General features: G+C 45.9%; 1 protein-coding gene across 2 annotated transcripts in view; it reads left to right on the top strand.

Annotated features, from left to right (window-relative positions):
• The first annotated feature begins 3154 nt into the window (after positions 1-3154).
• arhgap46b (Rho GTPase activating protein 46b) overlaps positions 3155-20782 on the top strand; it is a 190472-nt gene continuing 172844 nt past the window's right edge. Inside the window, exon 1 of one of the 2 annotated variants that reach the window (XM_078236834.1) lies at positions 3155-3238. In XM_078236834.1, the coding sequence (XP_078092960.1) occupies positions 3228-3238 (11 nt within the window). In that variant the 5' untranslated portion in view covers positions 3155-3227. Of the gene's footprint in view, positions 3239-4574; positions 4677-20782 lie in introns of those variants that run through there. The other variant, XM_078236837.1, reaches the window with a different exon arrangement.

The raw sequence follows: 20782 nt of genomic DNA, 5'->3' as shown, positions 1-20782 counted from the left end.
TTTTTCAGCAATACCCAAATATTGTTAAGACAGAAAGTTGCATTTATATCATGAATTTCATGACCACTGGATGTCTTAAAGTGTTCTCCAGCCACGGAAATACTTTTGAAATGTAGTCACTGTCATAAATGACAATAATCTTTCCCTTCATTTTTTTTAATTCATTCGTGGGACATAGACGTTGCTGGCTGGCCAGCATTTATTGCCTATCCCTAGTTGCCCTTGAGAAGGTGGTGGTGAGCTGCCTTCTTGAATCGCTGTGGTCCATGTTCTTTGGTTGACCCACAATGCCGTTAGGGAGGGAATTCCAGGATTTTGTCCCAGCGACTGCAATGGAACAGCGATATATTTCCAAGTCAAGATGTTGAGTGGCTTGGAGGGGTACTTGCAGGTAGTGGTGTTCGCATTTATCTGCTGCCCTTGTCCTTCTAGATGGAACTGGTTGTAGGTTTGGAAGGTGCTGTCTAAGGATCTTTGGTGAATTGCTGCAGTGCATCTTGTAGATAGTACACACTGCTGCTACTGAGCGTCGGTAGTGGAGGGAATGGATGTTTATGGATGTGGTGCTGATCAAACAGGCTGCTTTGTCCTGGATGGTGTTAAGCTTCTTGAGTGTTGTTGGAGCTGCACCCATCCAGGAAAATGGAGAGTATTCCATCACACTCCTGACTTGTGCCTTGTAGATGGTGGATAGACTTTGGGGAGTCAAGAGGTGAGTTACTCGCCGCAGTATTCCTAGCTTCTGACCTGCTCTTGTAGCCACTGTGTTTATGTGGTGAGTCCAGTTGAGTTTCTGGTCAATGGTAACCCCAAGGATGTTGACAGTGGGGGATTCAGTGATGGTTACACCATTGGATGTTAAGGGGCGGTGGTTCATAGAATCATAGAAACCCTACAGTACAGAAAGAGGCCATTCAGCCCATCGAGTCTGCACCGACCACAATCCCACCCAGGCCCTACCCCCATATCCCTACATATTTACCCACTAATCCCTCTAACCTACGCATCTCAGGACACAAAGGGCAATTTATTTTTAGCATGGCCAATCAACTTAACCCGCACTTCTTTGGACTGTGGGAGGAAACCGGAGCACCTGGAGGAAACCCACGCAGACACGAGGAGAATGTGCATACTCAACACAGACAGTGACCCAAGCCGGGAATCGAACCCAGGTCCCTGGAGCTGTGAAGCAGCAGTGCTAACCACTGTGATACCGTGCCGGTTAGAGTATCTCTTATTGGTGATGGTCATTGCTGGCATTTGTGTGGCGCGAATGTTCATGTCAACAAAACGAAGGAGATTGTCATCGACTTAAGGAAGCATATGGAGAACATGCCCCCGTTTACATCAATGGGGATGAAGTAGAAATGGTCGGGAGCTTCAGGTTTTTAGGTGTTCAGATCATCAACAACCTATCCTGGTCCCCCCCATGCCGATACTATAGTTACGAAAGCGCACCAACGCCTCTAATTTCTCAGAAGACTAAGACATTTTGGTATGTCCACTACAACTCTCATCAACTTTTACAGATGCACCATAGAAAGCACCCTTTCTGGTTGTATCACAGCTTGGTATGGCTCCTGCTCTGTCCAACACGGCAAGAAACAACAACAGGTTGTGAATGATGTCCAGTCCATCACTCAAACCAGCCTCCCATCTATTGACCCTGTCTACACTTCCCACTGCCTTGAAAAAGTAGTCAGCATAATTAAGGACCCCACGCACCCAGGACGTACTTTCTTCCACCTTCTTCCATCAGGAAAAAGATACAAAAGTCTGAGGTCATGTACCAACCAACTCAAGAACAGCTTCTTCCTGGCTGCTGTCAGACTTTTGAATGGACCTACCTCGCACTAAGTTGATCTTTCTCTACACCCTAGCTATGGCTGTAACACTACATTCTCACTCTCTCCTTCTCTATGAACCCTATGTTTTGTCTGTATAGCGCGCAAGAAACAATACTTTTACTGTATCCCAATACATGTGGCAATAATATAATAAATCAAATCAAATCAAAATGTGGCAGCCAATTTGCACACAGCAAGCTCTACAAATAGTCATGTGATAATGACCAGATAATCTTCCTTCAGTGATGCTGTTTGAGGGATAAGTACTGGCCAGGTCACTGGGGATAACTTTCATATCCACAAGGGAGGGCATTAGGAGCCTCAGATTGACATTGCATCTGAAAGACCACAGGTGAGATTCTCCGGCCTCCCAGCTGCGTGTTTTCCACCAGCAGGAGGTGGCGCATTGTTTGCCAGCGGCCGGATTCTCCAGTCCCGCCGCTGTCAATGGGAATTCCCATTGAAGTCACTGGTGGGTAACCCACAGGCTGGGGTGTGCTGCCGGCGGGACCTGAGAATCCTGCTGGCATGAACGGCCAGACAATTCTGGCCCATATCTCTGACAGTGCAGCACTCGCTCAGTGCACGGTGGCAATCAGCATTGATGTCTCCCCTGCTAGTATTCCCCTGCATAATATGGGCGGCACGGTGGCACAGTGGCAATCAGCGTTGATGTCTCCCCTGCATAATATGGGTGGCACGGTGGCACAGTGGTTAGCACTGCTGCCTCACAGCGCCAGGGATCCGGGTTCAATTCCCGGCTTGAGTCACTTCTGTGTGGAGTCTGCACGTTCTCCCCGTGTCTGCGTGGGTTGGCTCCGGGTGCTCCAGTTTCCTCCCACAGTCCCAAAGACATGCTGGTTAGGTGCATTGGCCGTGCTAAATTCTCCCTCAGTGTACCCGAACAGGAGTGTGTCGACTCGGGGGTTTTCACAGTAACTTCATTGCAGTGTTAATGTTAGCCTACTTGTGGCACTAATTAATAAACTAAAACACTGGAAAGTCAGTCTTAATTTTTGTGCTGCAAGTTCTGCAATGGGACTTTGAATTGAACCCTGGTCAATGTGACACAGAGGCCGACACTTGGCTGGATGGGGAAGGGGAAGAAGTTATTGGTGAATAGTTTTTGGCGGACCTGTTGCAGAATGAAGCCGCATTGAGCTGAGTCTTCCCTGCCGACAGAGGGGAGCAGTGGCTGGGTTAATCCTCTACACATTGCTGGATCTCTGGCAGTTTGCTCTTTGTGTCTCTTCCATTCCTGTGAGTGTTGAGCGGCAGGATCAGATTACACATCCGCGACACGGCTCAGAGGCTGGGCTGGAGGTTTTTTCACTCAGCACTGCCAACAACACACATCTTGTACTCGATAATGTAACAAAAATGGCTGAGAGGTAAGAACGGGGTTCCTACTTTTTAATTTTCCCATGTTGGATTATGTTTTAAAAATAACTCCGATAAATTGGAAAACTACCAGCAAAAACTTGATCTGAAAAAATGCACTTTGCCCTAAGCTCTTGATGGGTGTTTTAAACAAAAGCAATCTCCTTGGAAAACTTGGAATTTGTTCCAATTTGTCCTAAAGGGCAAGTGGGATTCATTGTCATTTGATTGAGGGTAGATAGGGATTGTGTGGATGTTGTTCAGACTTTCCTTCCCATAATCTTTGTAAACTCCGGTGATTTTGTGTTGAGGAAATTCCTGTTTTGCCTTCGGAGTTAAATGATTCCGAAATGTATCCAGTGGCAGTTGCAATTTCGCGTTCCACATTTCTTTTTGTTGCAATGTTCCTCGCAACCTTGTTACTTTGCGCACACGCTGTTTCATGTCCTTCTCGATTAGGATCTGCTCAAAAGTTGCAGCCGATCATTTGTTTAGTTTGTTTGTTTGTAAACAGGATGTTTATCCATCCTTCAAAGAAGAGTGCTTTCTAAGTAAGATTAAAAAGCGTCCCCCCACCTCTGCCCTTCTCCTTTGGGGAGGAAGTGGGGGGAATTTTGATTGACTTCATAATAAAAAGTATATCGGGAGATTTGTCTGTAATCTCTCTCTCTCGAAACACTGGGGAGTTGTAATCCAATTGTTTTTGATGCCAAACACGCTGTTTTATCAATAGCTGCAGTTTCAGTGGGCGACTGATTGACAAAATCAAGCTGCTTAAAACGCATTTTGATAAAAAGAAATTGCCATTTGGTGGATAAAGACTAACTTGATATGAGTAACTTCGGTTGATTCATAGCTGGCGATGACTACTATTCACGTATAGTGATTGGGGGAAGGTTAACGAACGTTGCAAAAACCTGCTGGAACCTGCCCTGGAGTGTGGCACGGTGAATGTATTGTCAGTATGATACCAATGAGAGACCAGATTTCAGCTTCGCTTTCCGCTCCATTCAACTGGGTTTGTGATTTAACTCGACACGTTTGACTGCAGTGTTCCCAGGATAAAGGGGCCATGTCCTCTCGGGCTTCTGCTTCTCATTACCAATAAGAAGTCTAACAACACCAGGTTAAAGTCCAACAGGTTTATTTGGCTTTTGCTACCAAATAAACCTGTTGGACTTTAACCTGGTGTTGTTAGACTTCTTACTGTGTTTACCCCAGTCCAACGCCGGCATCTCCACATCATGACTCTCATTACCAATAAGTCATTCCTGCCAGTGTGTGTGTAGACTCCTAGAGTGAGGATAAGATTAAGTTTATTGGTGAGGCTTCACTTGGTTGAATAGCTTGACGCCGCTTATTGGCGAGATTGGCACTGGTTGGCCGAACAAAGTGGTGAGGGGGACAACAGATATTCGCGGAAACCCAGCGTGACCCAGAACCAGCAAGGTGAGGAAAATGGGACTGCGTTGGAAGGCGGCACAGTGGGTTAGCACTGCTGCCTCACAGCGCCAGAGACCCGGGTTCAATTCCCGGCTTGGGTCGCTGTCTGTGTGGAGTTTGCACGTTCTCCCCGTGTCTGCGTGGGTTTCCTCTGAGTCCTCCCACACTCCCAAAAATGTGCGGGTTAGGTTGATTGGCCGTGTTAAATTGACCATTTGTATCGGGGGATTAGCAGGGTAAATATGTGTGGTTACGGCCTGGGTGGGACAGCTGTTGCTGCAGGCTCAATGGGCCGAATGGCCTCCTTCTGCACTGTAGGGATTCCATGAAAATCTCCCCTGAGCCTCAAAGGTTGTTTGTACCAGTGTGTACGCAGTGCTGGAGTTAGGGAAATCTTTCCTTAGCTAACCCATCAATTTTAAAAACAGGAAGTTACCTGAGATTTAATTGATGATAATGGCAGATGTGGAAAATGTGCTGATTATTGACTGTCGGAAAGCATCCAGGGGTGAGCCACTTTCTGGGTAATACTGTAATTCTGTAAATACTGTAAATGGGCAGGATTCCAGAGATTCACTACCCTCTGAGAGAAGAAGTTCCTCCTCAACTCTGGTCTAAATTGACTCCCCCTTATTTTGAGATTGTGTCCTCGAGTTCTTGTTTGCTTTCTAAGTGGAACTGTACAAAACTCTGGTGTGGCCGCACTTGGGGTATTGTGTACATTTCTCGTCGCCGTATTATAGGAAAGATGTGGAAGTGTTGGAAAGGGTGCAGAGGAGATTTACCAGGATGTTGCCTGTTATGGTGGGAAAATCGTATGAGGAAAGGCTGAGGGGCTTGAGGTTGTTTTCGTTAGAGCGAAGAAGGGTAAGTGGTGACTTAATAGAGGCATACAAGATGATCAGAGGATTAGATAGGGTGGATAGTGCGAGCCTTTTTCCTCGGATGGTGTTGGCTAGCACGAGGGGACATAGCTTTAAATTGAGGGTTGAGAGATATAGGACAGAATTTAGAGGTAGGTTCTTTACTCAGAGAGTAGTAAGGGCGTGGAATGCCCTGCCTGCAGCAGTAGTGGACTCGTGAACATTAAGAGCATTCAAATGGTTATTGGATAAACATATGGATGATATTGGAATAGCGTAGATTAGAGGGGCTTTATATTGGTTTTACTGGTCGGCGCAACATCGAGGGCCGAAGGGCCTGTACTGCGCTGTAATGTTCTATGTTCTATGTAATTCATTTGGCTTGTTGGGATATTGCAAATCAGTTTTCGTTGCTTCCCCCAGTCGACTGGGGGAAAATGAAAGGTTGCAATTCCACATGGAATTTCCCTACAATACCAGTGGCTGCATCCCAGTGGGAAATCTAGCGATAACAATGCATCATTGAAACAGTGTTCTAAAAGTTAGGAATGTCTGGAAGTACGAGCTCGGACTATGGCCTTTAACATAGAAACAGAGGGTGGTGAAGCTGTGGAATTCATTGCCACAGAAGGCTGTGGAGATCAAATCATTGAGTGTGTTTAAGGCAGAGGTAGATAGGTTCTTGATTGGTCGAAGGATCAAACGTTACAGGGGAAAAGGTGGGAGAATGGAATTGAATCACAGAATACCTGCAATGCAGAAGGAGGCCATTCACCCCATTGAGCCTGTACTGACGACAATCCCACCCAAGTCCTATCCCTGTAACCTCGCATATTTACCTAGCTAGTCCCCCTGACACTGAGGAACAATTTATCATGGCCACGACTCGCACATCTTTGGACTGTGGGAGGAAGCCCACGCAGACATGGGGAGAATGTCCACGCAGTCAGTGACCCAAGCCGGGAATGGAACCCGGGTCCCTGGTGCTGTGAGCCTCGAAAGCTTGTGTGGCTTTTGCTACCAAATAAACCTGTTGGACTTTAACCTGGTGTTGTTAAACTTCTTGCTGTGAGGCAGCAGTGCTAACCACTGTGCCACCGTGCCGCCCATATCATAGAAGCATATCAGCCATGATCGAATGACGGAATGGACTCGATGGGCCGAATGGTCTAATTCTGCTCCTATATCTTATGGTCTTGTGTTCTGGTAGATGGGGGAAGAGGGAGAGTTAGGAGGAAAGAAAATGCTTTGTGTGATTTAACATAAGGAATATTTCCACCTCGATCTGCCTATTCACACCCCCTCCTCCCCTGGGGTTACTAATTGTCACTTTGGGGGGGAGGGGAAGAAACTGGGTGTGGATTTACAGGATCACAGTCATACTTAATTGCAGGGCCTGAATATATTTGGCAGACACTGGAAGAAAGGACAGTCATTTGTGTGTGCGTATTTATTTGTTTCAGTGTTGGATGTGAACATGTCTCATCCTGACTGTGACATTTGAGGTTGAAATGCAAATGGAGAAGTCACTCCATCTTCCTGTGGATTATTTTGTCGATATTTATGAACTCAACTGGCTCTGTTAAATTGCTGTTAACTCTTGAATGGTACTTACCTCAGCCCCCTGCATTTCTCCGATCCCCCCCCCGCCCCAAATGCAAGGACTTGTCCCCAGTGACACATGGTACTGGTGTTTCATTTCATTAGTGTAGCAGCCTTCATTTGACATGCATAATGAATGATTTGAATGAAGGGGAAATGGTTGCATTGGAGCCAGCAATCTCAAAATAGACTCTTACAGCGCTGGAGGAGGCTTTTGGACCCATTGTGCTTGTGTGGCTTGCCAAAAGGCTTCTTCAGCACTGTAGCTGACAATGCTTTATTTATACCAACTGCCTGATATTCAAGCCCAAGAGGAAGATTTCTTATTGTGTCATTTCCCTGAATATGGAGAGCTCTGTTGTTATATAGCACAAAAGGTGGTCATTTGGCCCATGGAGTCAATTTCGGACTCAATTGGTATGTAAATGTACTGAGAGTGTAGGCAACAGCAGTTTTGAAAGGGATTGGGCTATAATAAGTCAAATACTCTGAAAGAGGATAATATAATTACAGTAAACTACATGGTAAGGTCTAGGGTAACTCCCCTCTGGAACAATCTGGACAACACGACAAGATCTTTTTTTTTAGTCCGTGAGTTGTGATCTGGACTGAACTGCCCGAAAAGATGGCAGAAGCAGAGTCAACTTATAGAATCATAGAAACTCCACAGTGCAGAAGGAGGCCATTCGGCCCATCGCTTCTGTACCAACAACACTCCCACCCAGGTCCTATCCCCGAAACCCCACATATTTACCCTGCTAACCCCTCTAACATACGCATCCCGGGACACCTAAGGGGCAATTTAGCATAGCCAATCAACTTAACCTCCACATCTTTGGAGTGTGGGAGGAAACCGGAGCACCCGGAGGAACCCCACGCAGACATGGGGAGAACGTGCAGACTCCGCACAGGCAGTGACCCAAGCCGGGAATCGAATCTGGGTCCCTGGAGCTGTGAGGTAGCAGTGCTAACCACTGTGCCACCATGCTGTCCTTCCAAAAGGGAAATTCGATACAGTATTTAAAGTGAAAAAGGGGCTAATTGATAGCTGTTTCACAGAGGTGACAAAAAACATGGTGGGTGGGATTTTCTGGCCATACTCACCCCAAGGCCTGAAAATCCCACCCAAGGTCAACGGACCTTTGCATGGTCCGTGTCCCGCCCGCTACGATTCCCATGGTGGACAGAATGGGAAAATTCTGCCTGACGAGTGAAATGACCTCATAGAAATCATAGAAACCCTACAGTACAGAAAGAGGCCATTCGGCCCATCGAGTCTGCACCGACCACAAACCCACCCAGGCCCTAACTCCATATCCCTACATATTTACCCGCTAATCCCTCCTCCTGTGCTATGTCATTCTGTGATTCTGCTATCAGTTTTGGCTCAAGACCCAACTCCGGAGTTATGATGTATTGGTATAATTGTGAAGCGGTAACTTTGAAATTGTCGATATAAAGCGGTGACACAGCGGGTCCGGTCTCTCTGCTCTTGAGTAGGCAGACTGCGGGTCCAAAGATGTGCGGGTTAGGTGGATTGGCCATGATAAATTGTCCTTTACTATCAGAGGGATTGGCAGGGTAAATATATGGGGTTACAGGGACAGGGCCTGGGTGGGATTGTTGTTGGTGCAGACTATATGGGCCGAATGGCCTCCTCCTGCTCTGTAGGGATTCTGTGATTGTGGGTTCATGTTTCACTCCAGAAACTTGAACACAATCTAGGCGGACACTCCAGTGGAATGCTGAGGGAGTGATGTACTGTCAGAGGTGCTGTCTTTAGATGAGACATTAAACTTCCAGTTGGATCACTGCAGAAAAAAATCCTGCGGTGAAATCTGGAATAAAGCCGGGGAGTTCTGCTCTGTGTCCTGGCCAGTATTTATACTTCTGTCAACATCACTAAATCCCTGTGCCGCATCACGTTGCTGTTTGCGGCACCTTGCTTTGTGCGGGATGAGCTACTGCGTTTACTAAGTTGGCAGTGGAACAACACTTCACAAGTACCTGGTCAGCATCTCTCCATCTACAAACTGCAGTAACGAGTCCCAATTACCCAAGGGGGGAGGTGGGGAGCATGTGAATCCTGGGCTGAGCGCAGACTTTTACCATCAGAATCGACCCTGGAGTTGAATCGAGAATTTGACTTGATTTATTATTGTCACGTGTATCGGGATACAGTGAAAAGTACTGTTTCTTGCACGCTTACAGACAAGACATTCTGTTCAAAGAGTACATAGCGGAGAAGGAAAGGAGAAGATGCAGAATTATCGTGTTACAGTCATAGCTAGGGTGTAGGGAAAGATCAACTTAATATAAGGTAGGCCCATTCAAAAGTCTGAGCAGTAGAGAAGAAGCTGTTCTTGAGTCGGTTGGTACGTGACCCAGACTGTGTGTCTTTTTCCCAACAGGAGAAGGTGGAAGAGAGAATGTCCGGGGTGCGTGGGGTCCTTAATTATGCTGGCTGCTTGAGTTAGTTAATAAATAGTTGTTGTTGTCGTTAACCTGGTGGTCACCAATCATTACCGTTATCACACAAATGGTGATGCTGATGCCAGCAAACAATCCATTTCACATGGGGTGTTTTATACCGTGCAGCTGAGGAAGCCAATCCTTGAGGACCAGGTTCTGCCACAAGCGCCCCACATGAAACTTGCAGGTGTCATTGTGGGTTGTTTTTGGTGTTGCCACCTGTTGCCAAGCTGCTGTGGCCTCTGGTCATCATGGTAGTAGGTGCCAGTCCACAAGACTTTTTTTTGTGTCATCATCTGGTGGCTTCCGGTTGTGAGAACTGATGTTTCGGGCCTTCAGGTCAGGCTTTCAAGCACCCTTGAAGTGAAACACAAGGCGACTGACTGATCGTCTGTGTCTTTAGTGATAGTTATTGTTGTTGCAGACTCGATGGGCCTTCTCTGCTCTGTGTGACTCTGTAACTCATGCAGAAAGTCCTTGGCTATGTGACCATTTTCAATCAACCAAGCCGCCCTCTGCTAAAAATACCCAAAATCTGATACACTGGCTGACAGCAGAGGAAAATAGCGAGACCACCTGTGGGCTGGCATGCATCACCATGGTGACCGGTGGCTAGGCAACAGGTACCAACGTGGAAAACAACAACCTGCACTTGGAAGCTTCAGGGGCGGCACTTGGGGAAGATCTTGCCCCTCAAGGGATGGCCTCTTCAGCCATCAGTGTGAAGTACTTTTGGACATTCTGAGGTTGTGAAAGGTGCTATATGAATACTGAGGTTGTGAATGGTGCTGTATAAATGCAAGTTTTTACTTGGCAGACTAAAAGGGTCGGGTGTTGAGCTTGAATTTCAGGTTATTCTGATGACATTTTAAATTAATTCAGCTCCCTTAACCAGAATCCTGTGATTTGACTAAACAAACACTGACATAAAAGACGTACCCAAAGAGACCATAGAGGTTTACAGCATGGAAACAGGCCCTTCGGCCCAACTTGCCCATGCCGCCCGAATCATAGAATTTCTGCAGTGCAGAAGAAGGCCCATTGAGCCTGCACCGACTCTCCCCGTAACCCGCACACCGTTGGACTGTAGGAGGAAATCCACGCAGACACGGAGAATGTGCAAATCCCTCACAGACAGTTACCCAAGGCCGGAATTGAACCCGGGTCCCTGGCGCTATGAGGGCAGCAATGCTAACCACTGGCCAACGTGCCACTTAACAGTGAGCTCTTGGCCTGGGTTGAGTTAACTGATTGTGGCAATTGGATACACTCTACCTGGCTACGGAGAAAGAAGCAAAAATATAACTAGAATCCTATTTTTACAATTATATGAATTTTATAACACAGCGGGAAACTATTGTGCTAATGCTGGCTCTATTTTTTTTTTAAATGACCATTTAGTCCCGCTCCCATCTCTTTTTGAACTTTTCTTATTCCATTTCCTTTCAAAGCCATTGTGGATTTTGCTTCCACCTCCACTTCTGATGAGTGTTCCCTGACCAGGTAATCCCTTACTTAATATTAATGAGCTGATGCTGATTCTTTGAATCTCCACCTTTGTTCTTTCATCCTAAATTTGTGTCCTCAAGTTATTCACTTGAGACCATTTCTGTATTTACTATATCAAAAATGTCCAGTCACTTTTTGAAAATACCTGTGTTGGCTTTTTGTTTTAACTATCTCTGTTCCGGTGGAGAAAAGCCCTGTTTCTGTGTCTGGTCTCGCCTTGGTGAACCTTCTCTGGACTCTTTCCCCGGCCTAGATGACCGAACCAATGAAAATAGAGCTACTTGCATTTGTAGCACATTTTCAGGACATGCCAAAACATTTCGGTCAGAATAAGGGACAAACCATTTAGGGTTGTGATGAATAGTAATTTCTTTTTTAAAAAATTCATTTGCGGGACATGGGTGTCGCTGGCTGGGCCAGCATTTATTGCCCATCCCTAGTTGCGCGAGGGCAGTTGAGAGTCAACCACATTGCTGTGGCTCTGGAGTCACATGTAGGCCAGACCAGGTAAGGGCGGCAGATTTCCTTCCCTAAAGGATATTAGTGAACCAGATGGGATTTTTCGACAATGATTTCATGGTCATCGGTAGATTCCTAATTCCAGATTTTTTTTCTATTAAGCTCAAATTCCACCATCTGCTGTGGCGGGATTCTAACCTGGGTCCCCAGAACATTAGCCGAGTTTCTGCATTAGTAGTCTAGCGATAATACCACACCGCCTCCCCTTCTTCACTCGGGGTAGTGAATCTTTGGAATTCTTAATCCCAGCGTGCTGTGGAAACTCGATCTTTGATAATGTTCAAGATAGGAATTAATAGATTTCTGGATTCTAATGACACCAAAGGATATGGAGATGGAGCGGGGAAATGGCATTGAGGTGGATGATCAACCCTGGTTTAGTTGAATGGTGAAGCAGGCTCGAGGGGCTGATTGGCCTACTGTTATGCTCCTATGATATGTGTGTAGAAACAGCAGCCAGTTGTGCACAGCATGGTCTTCTGTTCATTCATTTGTATGAACTCTGCTCGAAGGCAGATCTTTGACTCTTTGCTTCATCCTGACCTGTTTTTCTTGGCAGCTTTTGTCAGTGGTGGTTTGCTGATGCCTTCCACTCTCTGGCGCAAGGCAAGGGCAGTAAGAGTTTTAACAACACCAGGTTAAAGTCCAACAGGTTTATTTGGTAGCAAATGGTATTTGCTACCAAATAAACCTGTTGGACTTTAACCTGGTGTTGTTAAAACCCTTCGTGTGTTTACCCTAGTCCAACGCCGGCATCTCCACAGCAAGGCAAGGAGGCAGGCCCCAAGCCTACCTCAGCTGGAGCAGAGTTAAACTTGGGCAGTTCAGAACCACTCGCTAGCCAACTGAGCGAACTGGTCTCTTACAAAATTAATTATTTTTGAGGGGTGGTTAGCACTGCTGCCTCAGCGTCAGGGATCCGGGTTCAATTCCAGCCTTGGGTCTCTGTCTGTGTAAAGTTTGCACGTTTTCCCCGTGTCAGCGTGGGTTTCCTCCGGGTGCTCCGGTTTCCTCCCACAGCCCAAAGATGTGCAGGTTAGGTGAATTGGCCATGCTAAATTGCCCCTTAGTCTCCCAAGATGTGTATGTTAAATGGATTAGCCATGTTAAATGTGTGCGGGCTTACAGGGATAGGGCAGGGGAGATACTCACTGGGTAAGATGCTCACTCTGTCAGATTGTCGATGCAGGCTTGATGGGCCGAATGGCCTCTTCTGCACTATCGGGATTCTGTGAGGGGTGTTTATTGATGATGTCACTGGGAGATCTCCCCTGTTCTTTGACTAGTGCAGTGAGTTCATGAAATCCTATCTATCAACCCAAATGTGAAGCTACGAGCTTGGTTTAGTGTCCCAACTGATAGACAGCACCTCCAGTGATCTCACTGTCTCTCACCACGTTATCATCTTGCCCCTATTTATAGCGAGCGACCTTTGCTGGAATGGTTGAGAACAGGATTTGATTCAGCTGTGAATGCTGGGCTCCCCGGCACTCTATCAGCTGCTGAACACTTGCTGTTCAGGTACGCACATGTGGGGGAAGGTCAGTTGGCTGTGGTGTCAATTGGACTGCTGTTGCCCAAGAAACCATTGAGGCACAAGTCCCTTTATTAAGGCACCTCAATGCGATTTATCGGGGCAAAAGAAATTTACTCCTGTAGCGCGTGTATTATCAGTTTGGAAGTAAGATATAACCTGCTTAGCAATACGAAATAACTATTCCTAATTGTCTGACCACCTCCCAAAAGTAGATTGGACTTGTTTCAATAAAAATGGAAATACTTTCGGATGCCAGTAGCCCAACTGACAATGGACAAGTGCTTCTTCCTTGCTCAATATACACTCTCCGAGTTAATATCTGGTACAGAGGGAATGTTGCACTGTTGGAGGTGCCGACTTTTGCACGAGATGTTAAAAATCAAAGCCTGTTCTCCCCTCTTGGGTAAATGTAAAACAGCCCTTGACACCTTTACAAAGACAAGCAGGGGAGTTATCCACTGTGCCTGCTCAGTATCTGCCTCAACCAATATCCCAAAACAGATTATCCGCGCATTATCCATTGCTGTTTTTAGGATCTTGCTGTGTGCAAACTGGCAGCCGGTTTTCCTATATTACAACATTGACTACATGACCAAAAAACGTATTACATTGGATGTGAAATGCACTGGGGTACCTTGTGGTCATGAGAGGTGCTATATAAATGTCAATTTTCTTTCTTGCCGTATGTAAAATTAAATGGAATGAGGGAAATCAATAATAGCGGTCTCCTGAAAACAACACAACATTGGAAATGTGGAAGGCAGTGGGAGAAAGATTTGGCAAATAACATAAAGTTAGTTAAAGTTTATTTATTAGTCACAAGTAGTCTTACATTAACACTGCAGTGAAGTTACTGTGAAAATCCCCTAGTCGCCGGGTACACTAAGGGATAATTTAGCATGGCCAATTCACCTAACCTGCACATCTTTGGGCTGTGGGAGGAAACGGAGGAAACCCACGCAGACACGGGGAGAACGTGCAAACTCCACACAGACAGTGACCCAAGCCGGGAATCGAACTCGGGTCCCTGGCGCTGCAGCAGTGCTAGCCACTGTGCCGTGCCATTTTCCTTTGGGCTATGAACTTCTCTCATCAAAACCAGCAAGTAAATATAGAATAATGGAAACCTGCAAGTGAGCTAAAAGCGTGTTGCCAAATGGAGGGTTTCAGGTGACAGCTTTATATAGTAAGAGGGTAGATTACACAATTCACAAATGTCACCTGAACCCTAAACTAAAGTTACAGCCTGTAGATGTTAAACATGAAAATGTACTTGCTGCATGCGAACATGTGTGCTTTCAGCCAACGTTTGTCACACTCTTATTGAGGACGCTGGAGGTTCATCTACGCTCTGCTTATGAAAGGCTGATTCTGTGCTTCTAAAAAATTATTTCTGTGCAATATGGCTGTCACTGGCCAAGACTCTGGCCTTCTGCTGCGTAGGCTTTAAGCCCCTGAATATCCTCCACATCTCTCCACCTTGCTTTCTTCCTTTAAGGCATTCCTTAAAGACTTGCCTCTTGGGACCAAACCTTTGGTTATCAATGCGCTAGTTGACAGAACGACCAATATCCATCAAATGAACTGTAGCTATACTGGAGCAACTTAGCAAGGGCTATGGCTAGTTCTAGAGCAGTAAGAGTTTTAACAACACCAGGTTAAAGTCCAACAGGTTTATTTGGTAGCAAATGCCATTAGCTTTCGGAGCGCTGCTCCTTCGTCAGGTGGAGTGGAAATCTGCAGATTTCCATTCCATCTGACGAAGGAGCAGCGCTCCGAAAGCTAATGGCATTTGCTACCAGATAAACCTGTTGGACTTTAACCTGGTGTTGTTAAAACTCTTACTGTGTTTACCCCAGTCCAACGCCGGCGTCTCCACATCATTAGTTCCAGAGCACCAGCCTTCATGACAGGATATTATCAAGGCCACAATTCGAATAGATTCCGTGGACTATCGGTCCTATTGCAGAAGGAATGAAAAGCACTGTGTATGAGAAAGAGGTATGTGCTGTCGTGATCATTCCCTATCGCTTGCGTTGAAGGAGCAGATGCTTACAGAAAAAGCATTGTAGCCACTTTTCAACTGGTGGTTTGGATTCCAGGAGAAATGTCTGAACTACCATTGAGCAACTCAATGTACTAGAGCCTGAGCAGATCACTGAAAGGTCTTTCTGAACTGCTGAGCTACTTGTCGTTTTAAACTATTAAATTTGCCTCCTTTTTATCAGGGAAGTAGTTTTTATTAGCATGCAATTCTGGGCAGCAGGATAAAGGGAACTACCGTTGGTAAATGTCAGTATTAAGAGCCGATTTACTGGTGTCGATCTCCCTTAATCTGTTGCTGATAAAAGAAGCCACTAATGACTGCTTTGCAATGTGTTGCTGGGAGCCATGTGCATTATTAACAGTGGTTGAATGGAACGGTGCAATTAAGTATCTACAAATAAAGTTTGAAGCAGATTCTTGCTTCAGAAAATAAACGTTTTGGGTTCCCCCTCTTGACTGTTGAGTGGAATGTGGCTTTCAGGATATTGGCAACTTTCCTGTGGGAGCCCAGATGATGATTGGTGTTCTTTGGCTGATAACCACATCCACTTTCCCATCAGAATGCACGACACAACCTCGCTCCTCTTCACCCTCTTCCAGCCTGCCAGCTGTGAATCATTTGTCTTGCCCCTGACTGCTTCCCTGAATAAAATAAGCTGGTGGCAGCGGTGAGGAACTGAACCCAGGTCACTGGTCTGTATGCCTTGATATAATGCCGAGCTCTGCCTTGACTCAAGACCACGGGGAAACCTACTAGTTTCTTCTTTGCATGTTATCAACTAGTTTCCAGCATACTCCCATGCATATGAATATTGCCAACTGTAAAGATTGTTTCTTTTTAATCATTTATCTGCGATATGTGGGCTGACCAAGGTTATGGAATGGTGTGTGAAGATCTCGTCTGACTGCTGAATGCCTTGGACACAATGCGGGTGCATTCATTTAATCGAATATTGAGTTTCTAGTGGCAACGAGGAGTTGTGCCAAAGCAGCACAAAATATCTACCAGGTTTTCTTGGTATCCTTTCAATGCTCCTCACTATCTCTGCGTATGTTTCAAAATTTCAAAAACAGAACATGCAGTTGCTGTCCTTGACCTTTCATGAAGTGGAGAGTTAAATGCACATGTTTTTTTGTACCTGAACAGAAAAGGCATTTGATTAGAGTTACTGATGGAAGAGCCAATAGTCTGTCATGGAGGAAAGTGTAGATATTACGTTGTCGATGTTGATTTTTTTTTTCCTTCTGCTGTAACACGATTGTTATTCGATGCGAGATGTTGGTGTCATGAGATGGGAAATGGTGGCATAGTGGTAATATCATTGGACGAGGGCTCATGGCCCAGGGTTCAAATCCCACCACGTGAGTTGGTGGAATTTAAATTCAATTCATAAATTTGGAACTTAAATCTTGTCTCAGTAATGCTTACCGTTTCTTAGTAATGGTGACTATGATACCTATCAATGATTGTTGTAAAAACCCATCCGGTTCACTCATGTCTTTTAGGGAAGGAAATCTGCTGTTATTACCCTGTCTGGCCTACATGTGACTCCAGATCCACAACAATGTGGGTGACGTTTAACTGCCCTCTGAAATGGCCTAGCAAGCCACTCACTTCAAGGACAATTCGAGATGGGCAACAAATGCTGGCCTTGCCAATGACATCCACGTCGCATGAAAGAATTAAGATTTAAAAAAAAGACTTGGTGTTACTCTGCCTTTGATTTAGCAAAACATCTCTGGTCTCTTTGCCAGGGATGGGATGGGATTAGATAGAGTGAGAAGGAAAACTGCATCAGCAAGAGGAGAACAGACCAAAAGCACGGTCAGAGATAGGTTTTGGAGCTCATTTTTGAAGGTGGGGGTGGAATAGAGAAACGTTGAAAGAGTCCAGGCAACGAAGGATAACGGTTCTACTGTTAATCGTAGAGAGGGATAGACTGCGCAGTAGAACAGTCTGTGAAGTATGAGATGTGAGTTGGGACATAGCACCAGAGAAGATCTTGGAGTAGATCATAGAAGAATGACAGAATCATAGAGCCCCTACAGTACAGAAGGAGGCCATTCGGCCCTTCGAGTCTGGACAATCCCACCCAAGCCCTATTCCCGTAACCCCACACAATTATCCTGCTAATCCTCTTGACACTAGGATCAATTTAGCATGGCTAAATTCACCTAACCTGGACTGTGGGAGGAAACTGGAGCACCCGGAGGAAACCCACGCAGACACGTGGAGAATGTGCAGACACCACCAAGCCGGGAATTGAACCCAGTCCCTGGCACTGTGAAGCAGCAGTGCTAACCACTGTGCCACCACGCTGCAATGTGCTAATCTGTAAATAAGGCAAGGCTTTTGAAATCAATATGGTGGTAACTGCGGAGTCAGTTGAGGTTGATGTGAGAGAGGAAGTATGGTATGCAGGGCACTGGTGTAGACCAAGACATAAATAGCAGAGATTTGGACGAGAGAATTTCTGAAGGATTGGTGCTGGTGAACCATTGGATTCCAGAGGTGATTAAGACAGAGATGGAATTGTAGGCTTAAAAACATCAAGTGTAGGTTATAACACCTGTTCTGCCATTCAATAAGGCCATGGCTGATCTTATACCTCCATTTCATTTCCCCACTCCTCCATCCCCATATCCCTTGATTTCTAGTGTCTATGAATCTGTCGGTCTCTGCTTTGAATAAACTCATCAACTGAGCACCCAAGCACTTCTGTGGTAGAGAAGGATTCACAACCCTCAAGTGAAGAAATTTCTCCTCATCTCAGGCCTCAATCGTCGATGCCTTATCTTGAAACTATGATATCTATTTCTTGACTTTCAGCCAGTGAAAACAGCTTTCAGCATCTCCAGAAATTCTGTACCTTTCAATGAGATCACATTCTTCTAAAGTGCAGGTGATATATGCCCATTTTACTCAATCTATCCTCCATTCCAAATCTTTCATCCCAGGGTCACGTGAGATACGGAAGTTGTGCATTGCTCTATCAAAGAGAGCATCTGAGCAGGTGGAACATGGAGCTGAGATGAGGAACTGTCCATGGGCTAAGGAACAGGATAGCTTGGGTCCTAGCTAATGTTACTCTGGAGAAAGTCCTGTCTCATCAATGGCTTAATGTTACACATGATGTGGAGATGCTGGTGTTGGACTGGGGTAAGCACAGTGAGCACGAGCTTTCGGAGTCTCGCTCCTTATTCAGGTGAAGAAGGAGCAAGACTCCGAAAGCTTGTGCTACCAAATAAACCTGTTAGACTTTAACCTGGTGTTGTGAGACTTCTTAATGTTACACAGACATTGATAGGGGTCAAGTGTGTTAGTGGACAGATGAATCTGGATATGGGTATATGTGAGATACATTGATCCAAGCATTTCAGAGGACGGCTGCGTCAACTACAATGATGTGGCCAGGAGTGAAGGGTAGGTCAGACTGGGGAAGAATGGTAGGTTGCCTCCCTGGAAGGACAGTAAGTAGTTTCACGACGCAAGGTTAAATTCCAACAGGTTTATTTGGGTAGCACGAGCTTTCGGAGCGCTGCTCCTTCATCAGGTGAGTGAATGCCTCACCTGATGAAGGAGCAGCGCTCCGAAAGCTCGTGCTACCCAAATAAACCTGTTGGACTTTAACCTGGTGTTGTGAGACTACTTACTATGCCTACCCCAGTCCAACGCTGGGAACTCCACATCATCCCTGGAAGGACAAAAGTGAATGAGAATTTTTCTGATAATCTGGTGCTTTCATGATCATTATTAATGTGTGGCACATCCCAGATTCCGGATTTCATTGTTCTCACTGCCGCACTACAATTTGAATTCTTGCCTCTGGATTCCAGGCTCTGGAATAGATCACTTGTGCGGTATCATTACAACTACTCAAATCATAGAATCCCTACAGAGCCATTCTCCCATTGAGTCTGCACTGACGACAATCCCACCCAGACCCTATCCCCATAAACCCCATGTATTTACCGTACTAATCTTCCTGACACTAAAGGCCAACTTAGCACGGCCAATCCACCTAACCCGCATGTCTTTGAACTGTGGGAGGAAACCGGAGCACCCAGAGGAAACCCACGCACTAATGGGGAGAAAGTGCAAACTCCACACAGACAGTGACCGAGGCCGAAATTGAACCCGGGTCCCTGGCGCTGTGAGGCAGCAGTGCTAACCACTGTGCCACCCTATTTTAAGAATGTCTTTAATTTCTCTTTTTGCCCTACCCCTACCAAAGCATCGCATTTTGACAATCATCTTGAGCTGTGTTGTGTGTCTGTGTTGTGTGTCTGTGTTGTGTGTCTGTGTTGTGTGTGCGTGTTGTGTGTGCGTGTTGTGTGTGCGTGTTGTGTGTGCGTGTTGTGTGTGCGTGTTGTGTGTGCGTCTGTCTGTCTGTGTGTGCGTCTGTCTGTGTGTGTGTGTGTCTGTCTGTGTGTGTGTGCGTCTGTCTGTGTGTGTGTGCGTCTGTCTGTGTGCCGTAAAAATTGAATGTGTGGAACTGGATTTCTTTCGCTGGCAGTAGTGTGTGTGTCTGTGTGTGTGTAAAGTTGAAAATCTTTAGTCTCTGGTGAGCCTTGATAGAAATAGCAGCAGACACGAAGATAAATTGGTCAGAGGGAGGAGAATGTTGCTGGCAAGAGGGATATGTGGAGGTCATTTGTTTGAGGTGCTGCCAAAATCCATCAGGGGAACCACAGACGAGAATTGAACTGATTTTGAAAGACTTTGAGCCGTCCCCTTTTCTCCGTTTCTTGTCTTTGTCCAGTTGACCACATGGAATGCCTCAGTTTGTCAGATTGAAACATGGCTTGCTTACAGTAGCTGCTGTCAACTGGTGAAATTCAAGGCCAGCTGTAGCGAGGGATCCAAAATAATCTTTGTTACTGGCCCTGGACCCCACTGCTTAGAAAACCTGAGCTGATTTATTCCAAGAAAAATACTTTTCCTCCTTTTGGAATACTCTCTGAAGTATTTTTCATGTTTTTACTGCCTTTTTTCCCCTTGGTTTTAATCTTCTGTGGGGAAGGGGGGGGGGGGGGTGCGGGGAGGGGGGGAGAGAGCGTATTGTGTTCCATTTCACTTTTGATTTCTAATTGCTTCATGTTGGCCATAGATCGTTTAAACATCTAGCCGTTTTAAACAGATTTATCCCCTGTGACTGTCCTTTGGATCCATTGTCCTGTTGAGATGTGGGAGTCATGATGTGGAGATGCCGGCGTTGGACTGGGGTAAACACAGTAAGAGTTTTAACAACACCAGGTTAAAGTCCAACAGGTCTATTTGGTAGCAAATGCCAGTAGCTTTCGGAGCGCTACTCCTTCGTCAGATGGAGTGGTTTTCTGCTCTCAAACAGGGCATACAAATATGGGAGTCCAAGGATGTGTGAGTTAGGTGGATTGGCCATGCTAAATTGACCCTAGTGTCAGAGGGATTAGCGGGGTAAATATGTGGGGTTATGGGACTAGGGCGCGGGTGGGATTGTGGTCAGTGCAGACTCGATGGGCCGAATGACCTCCTTCTGTACTGTAGGGATTCTAAGAATATTTTCTGCTATTTATTTTAGCAA

This window comes from Mustelus asterias, chromosome 20 (assembly GCF_964213995.1).
Source record: "Mustelus asterias chromosome 20, sMusAst1.hap1.1, whole genome shotgun sequence".
NCBI classification, from domain to species: Eukaryota; Metazoa; Chordata; class Chondrichthyes; order Carcharhiniformes; family Triakidae; genus Mustelus; species Mustelus asterias.
The sequence above is the reverse complement of the archived record's forward strand: the minus strand, read 5'-3'. Positions and strand labels throughout refer to the sequence as shown.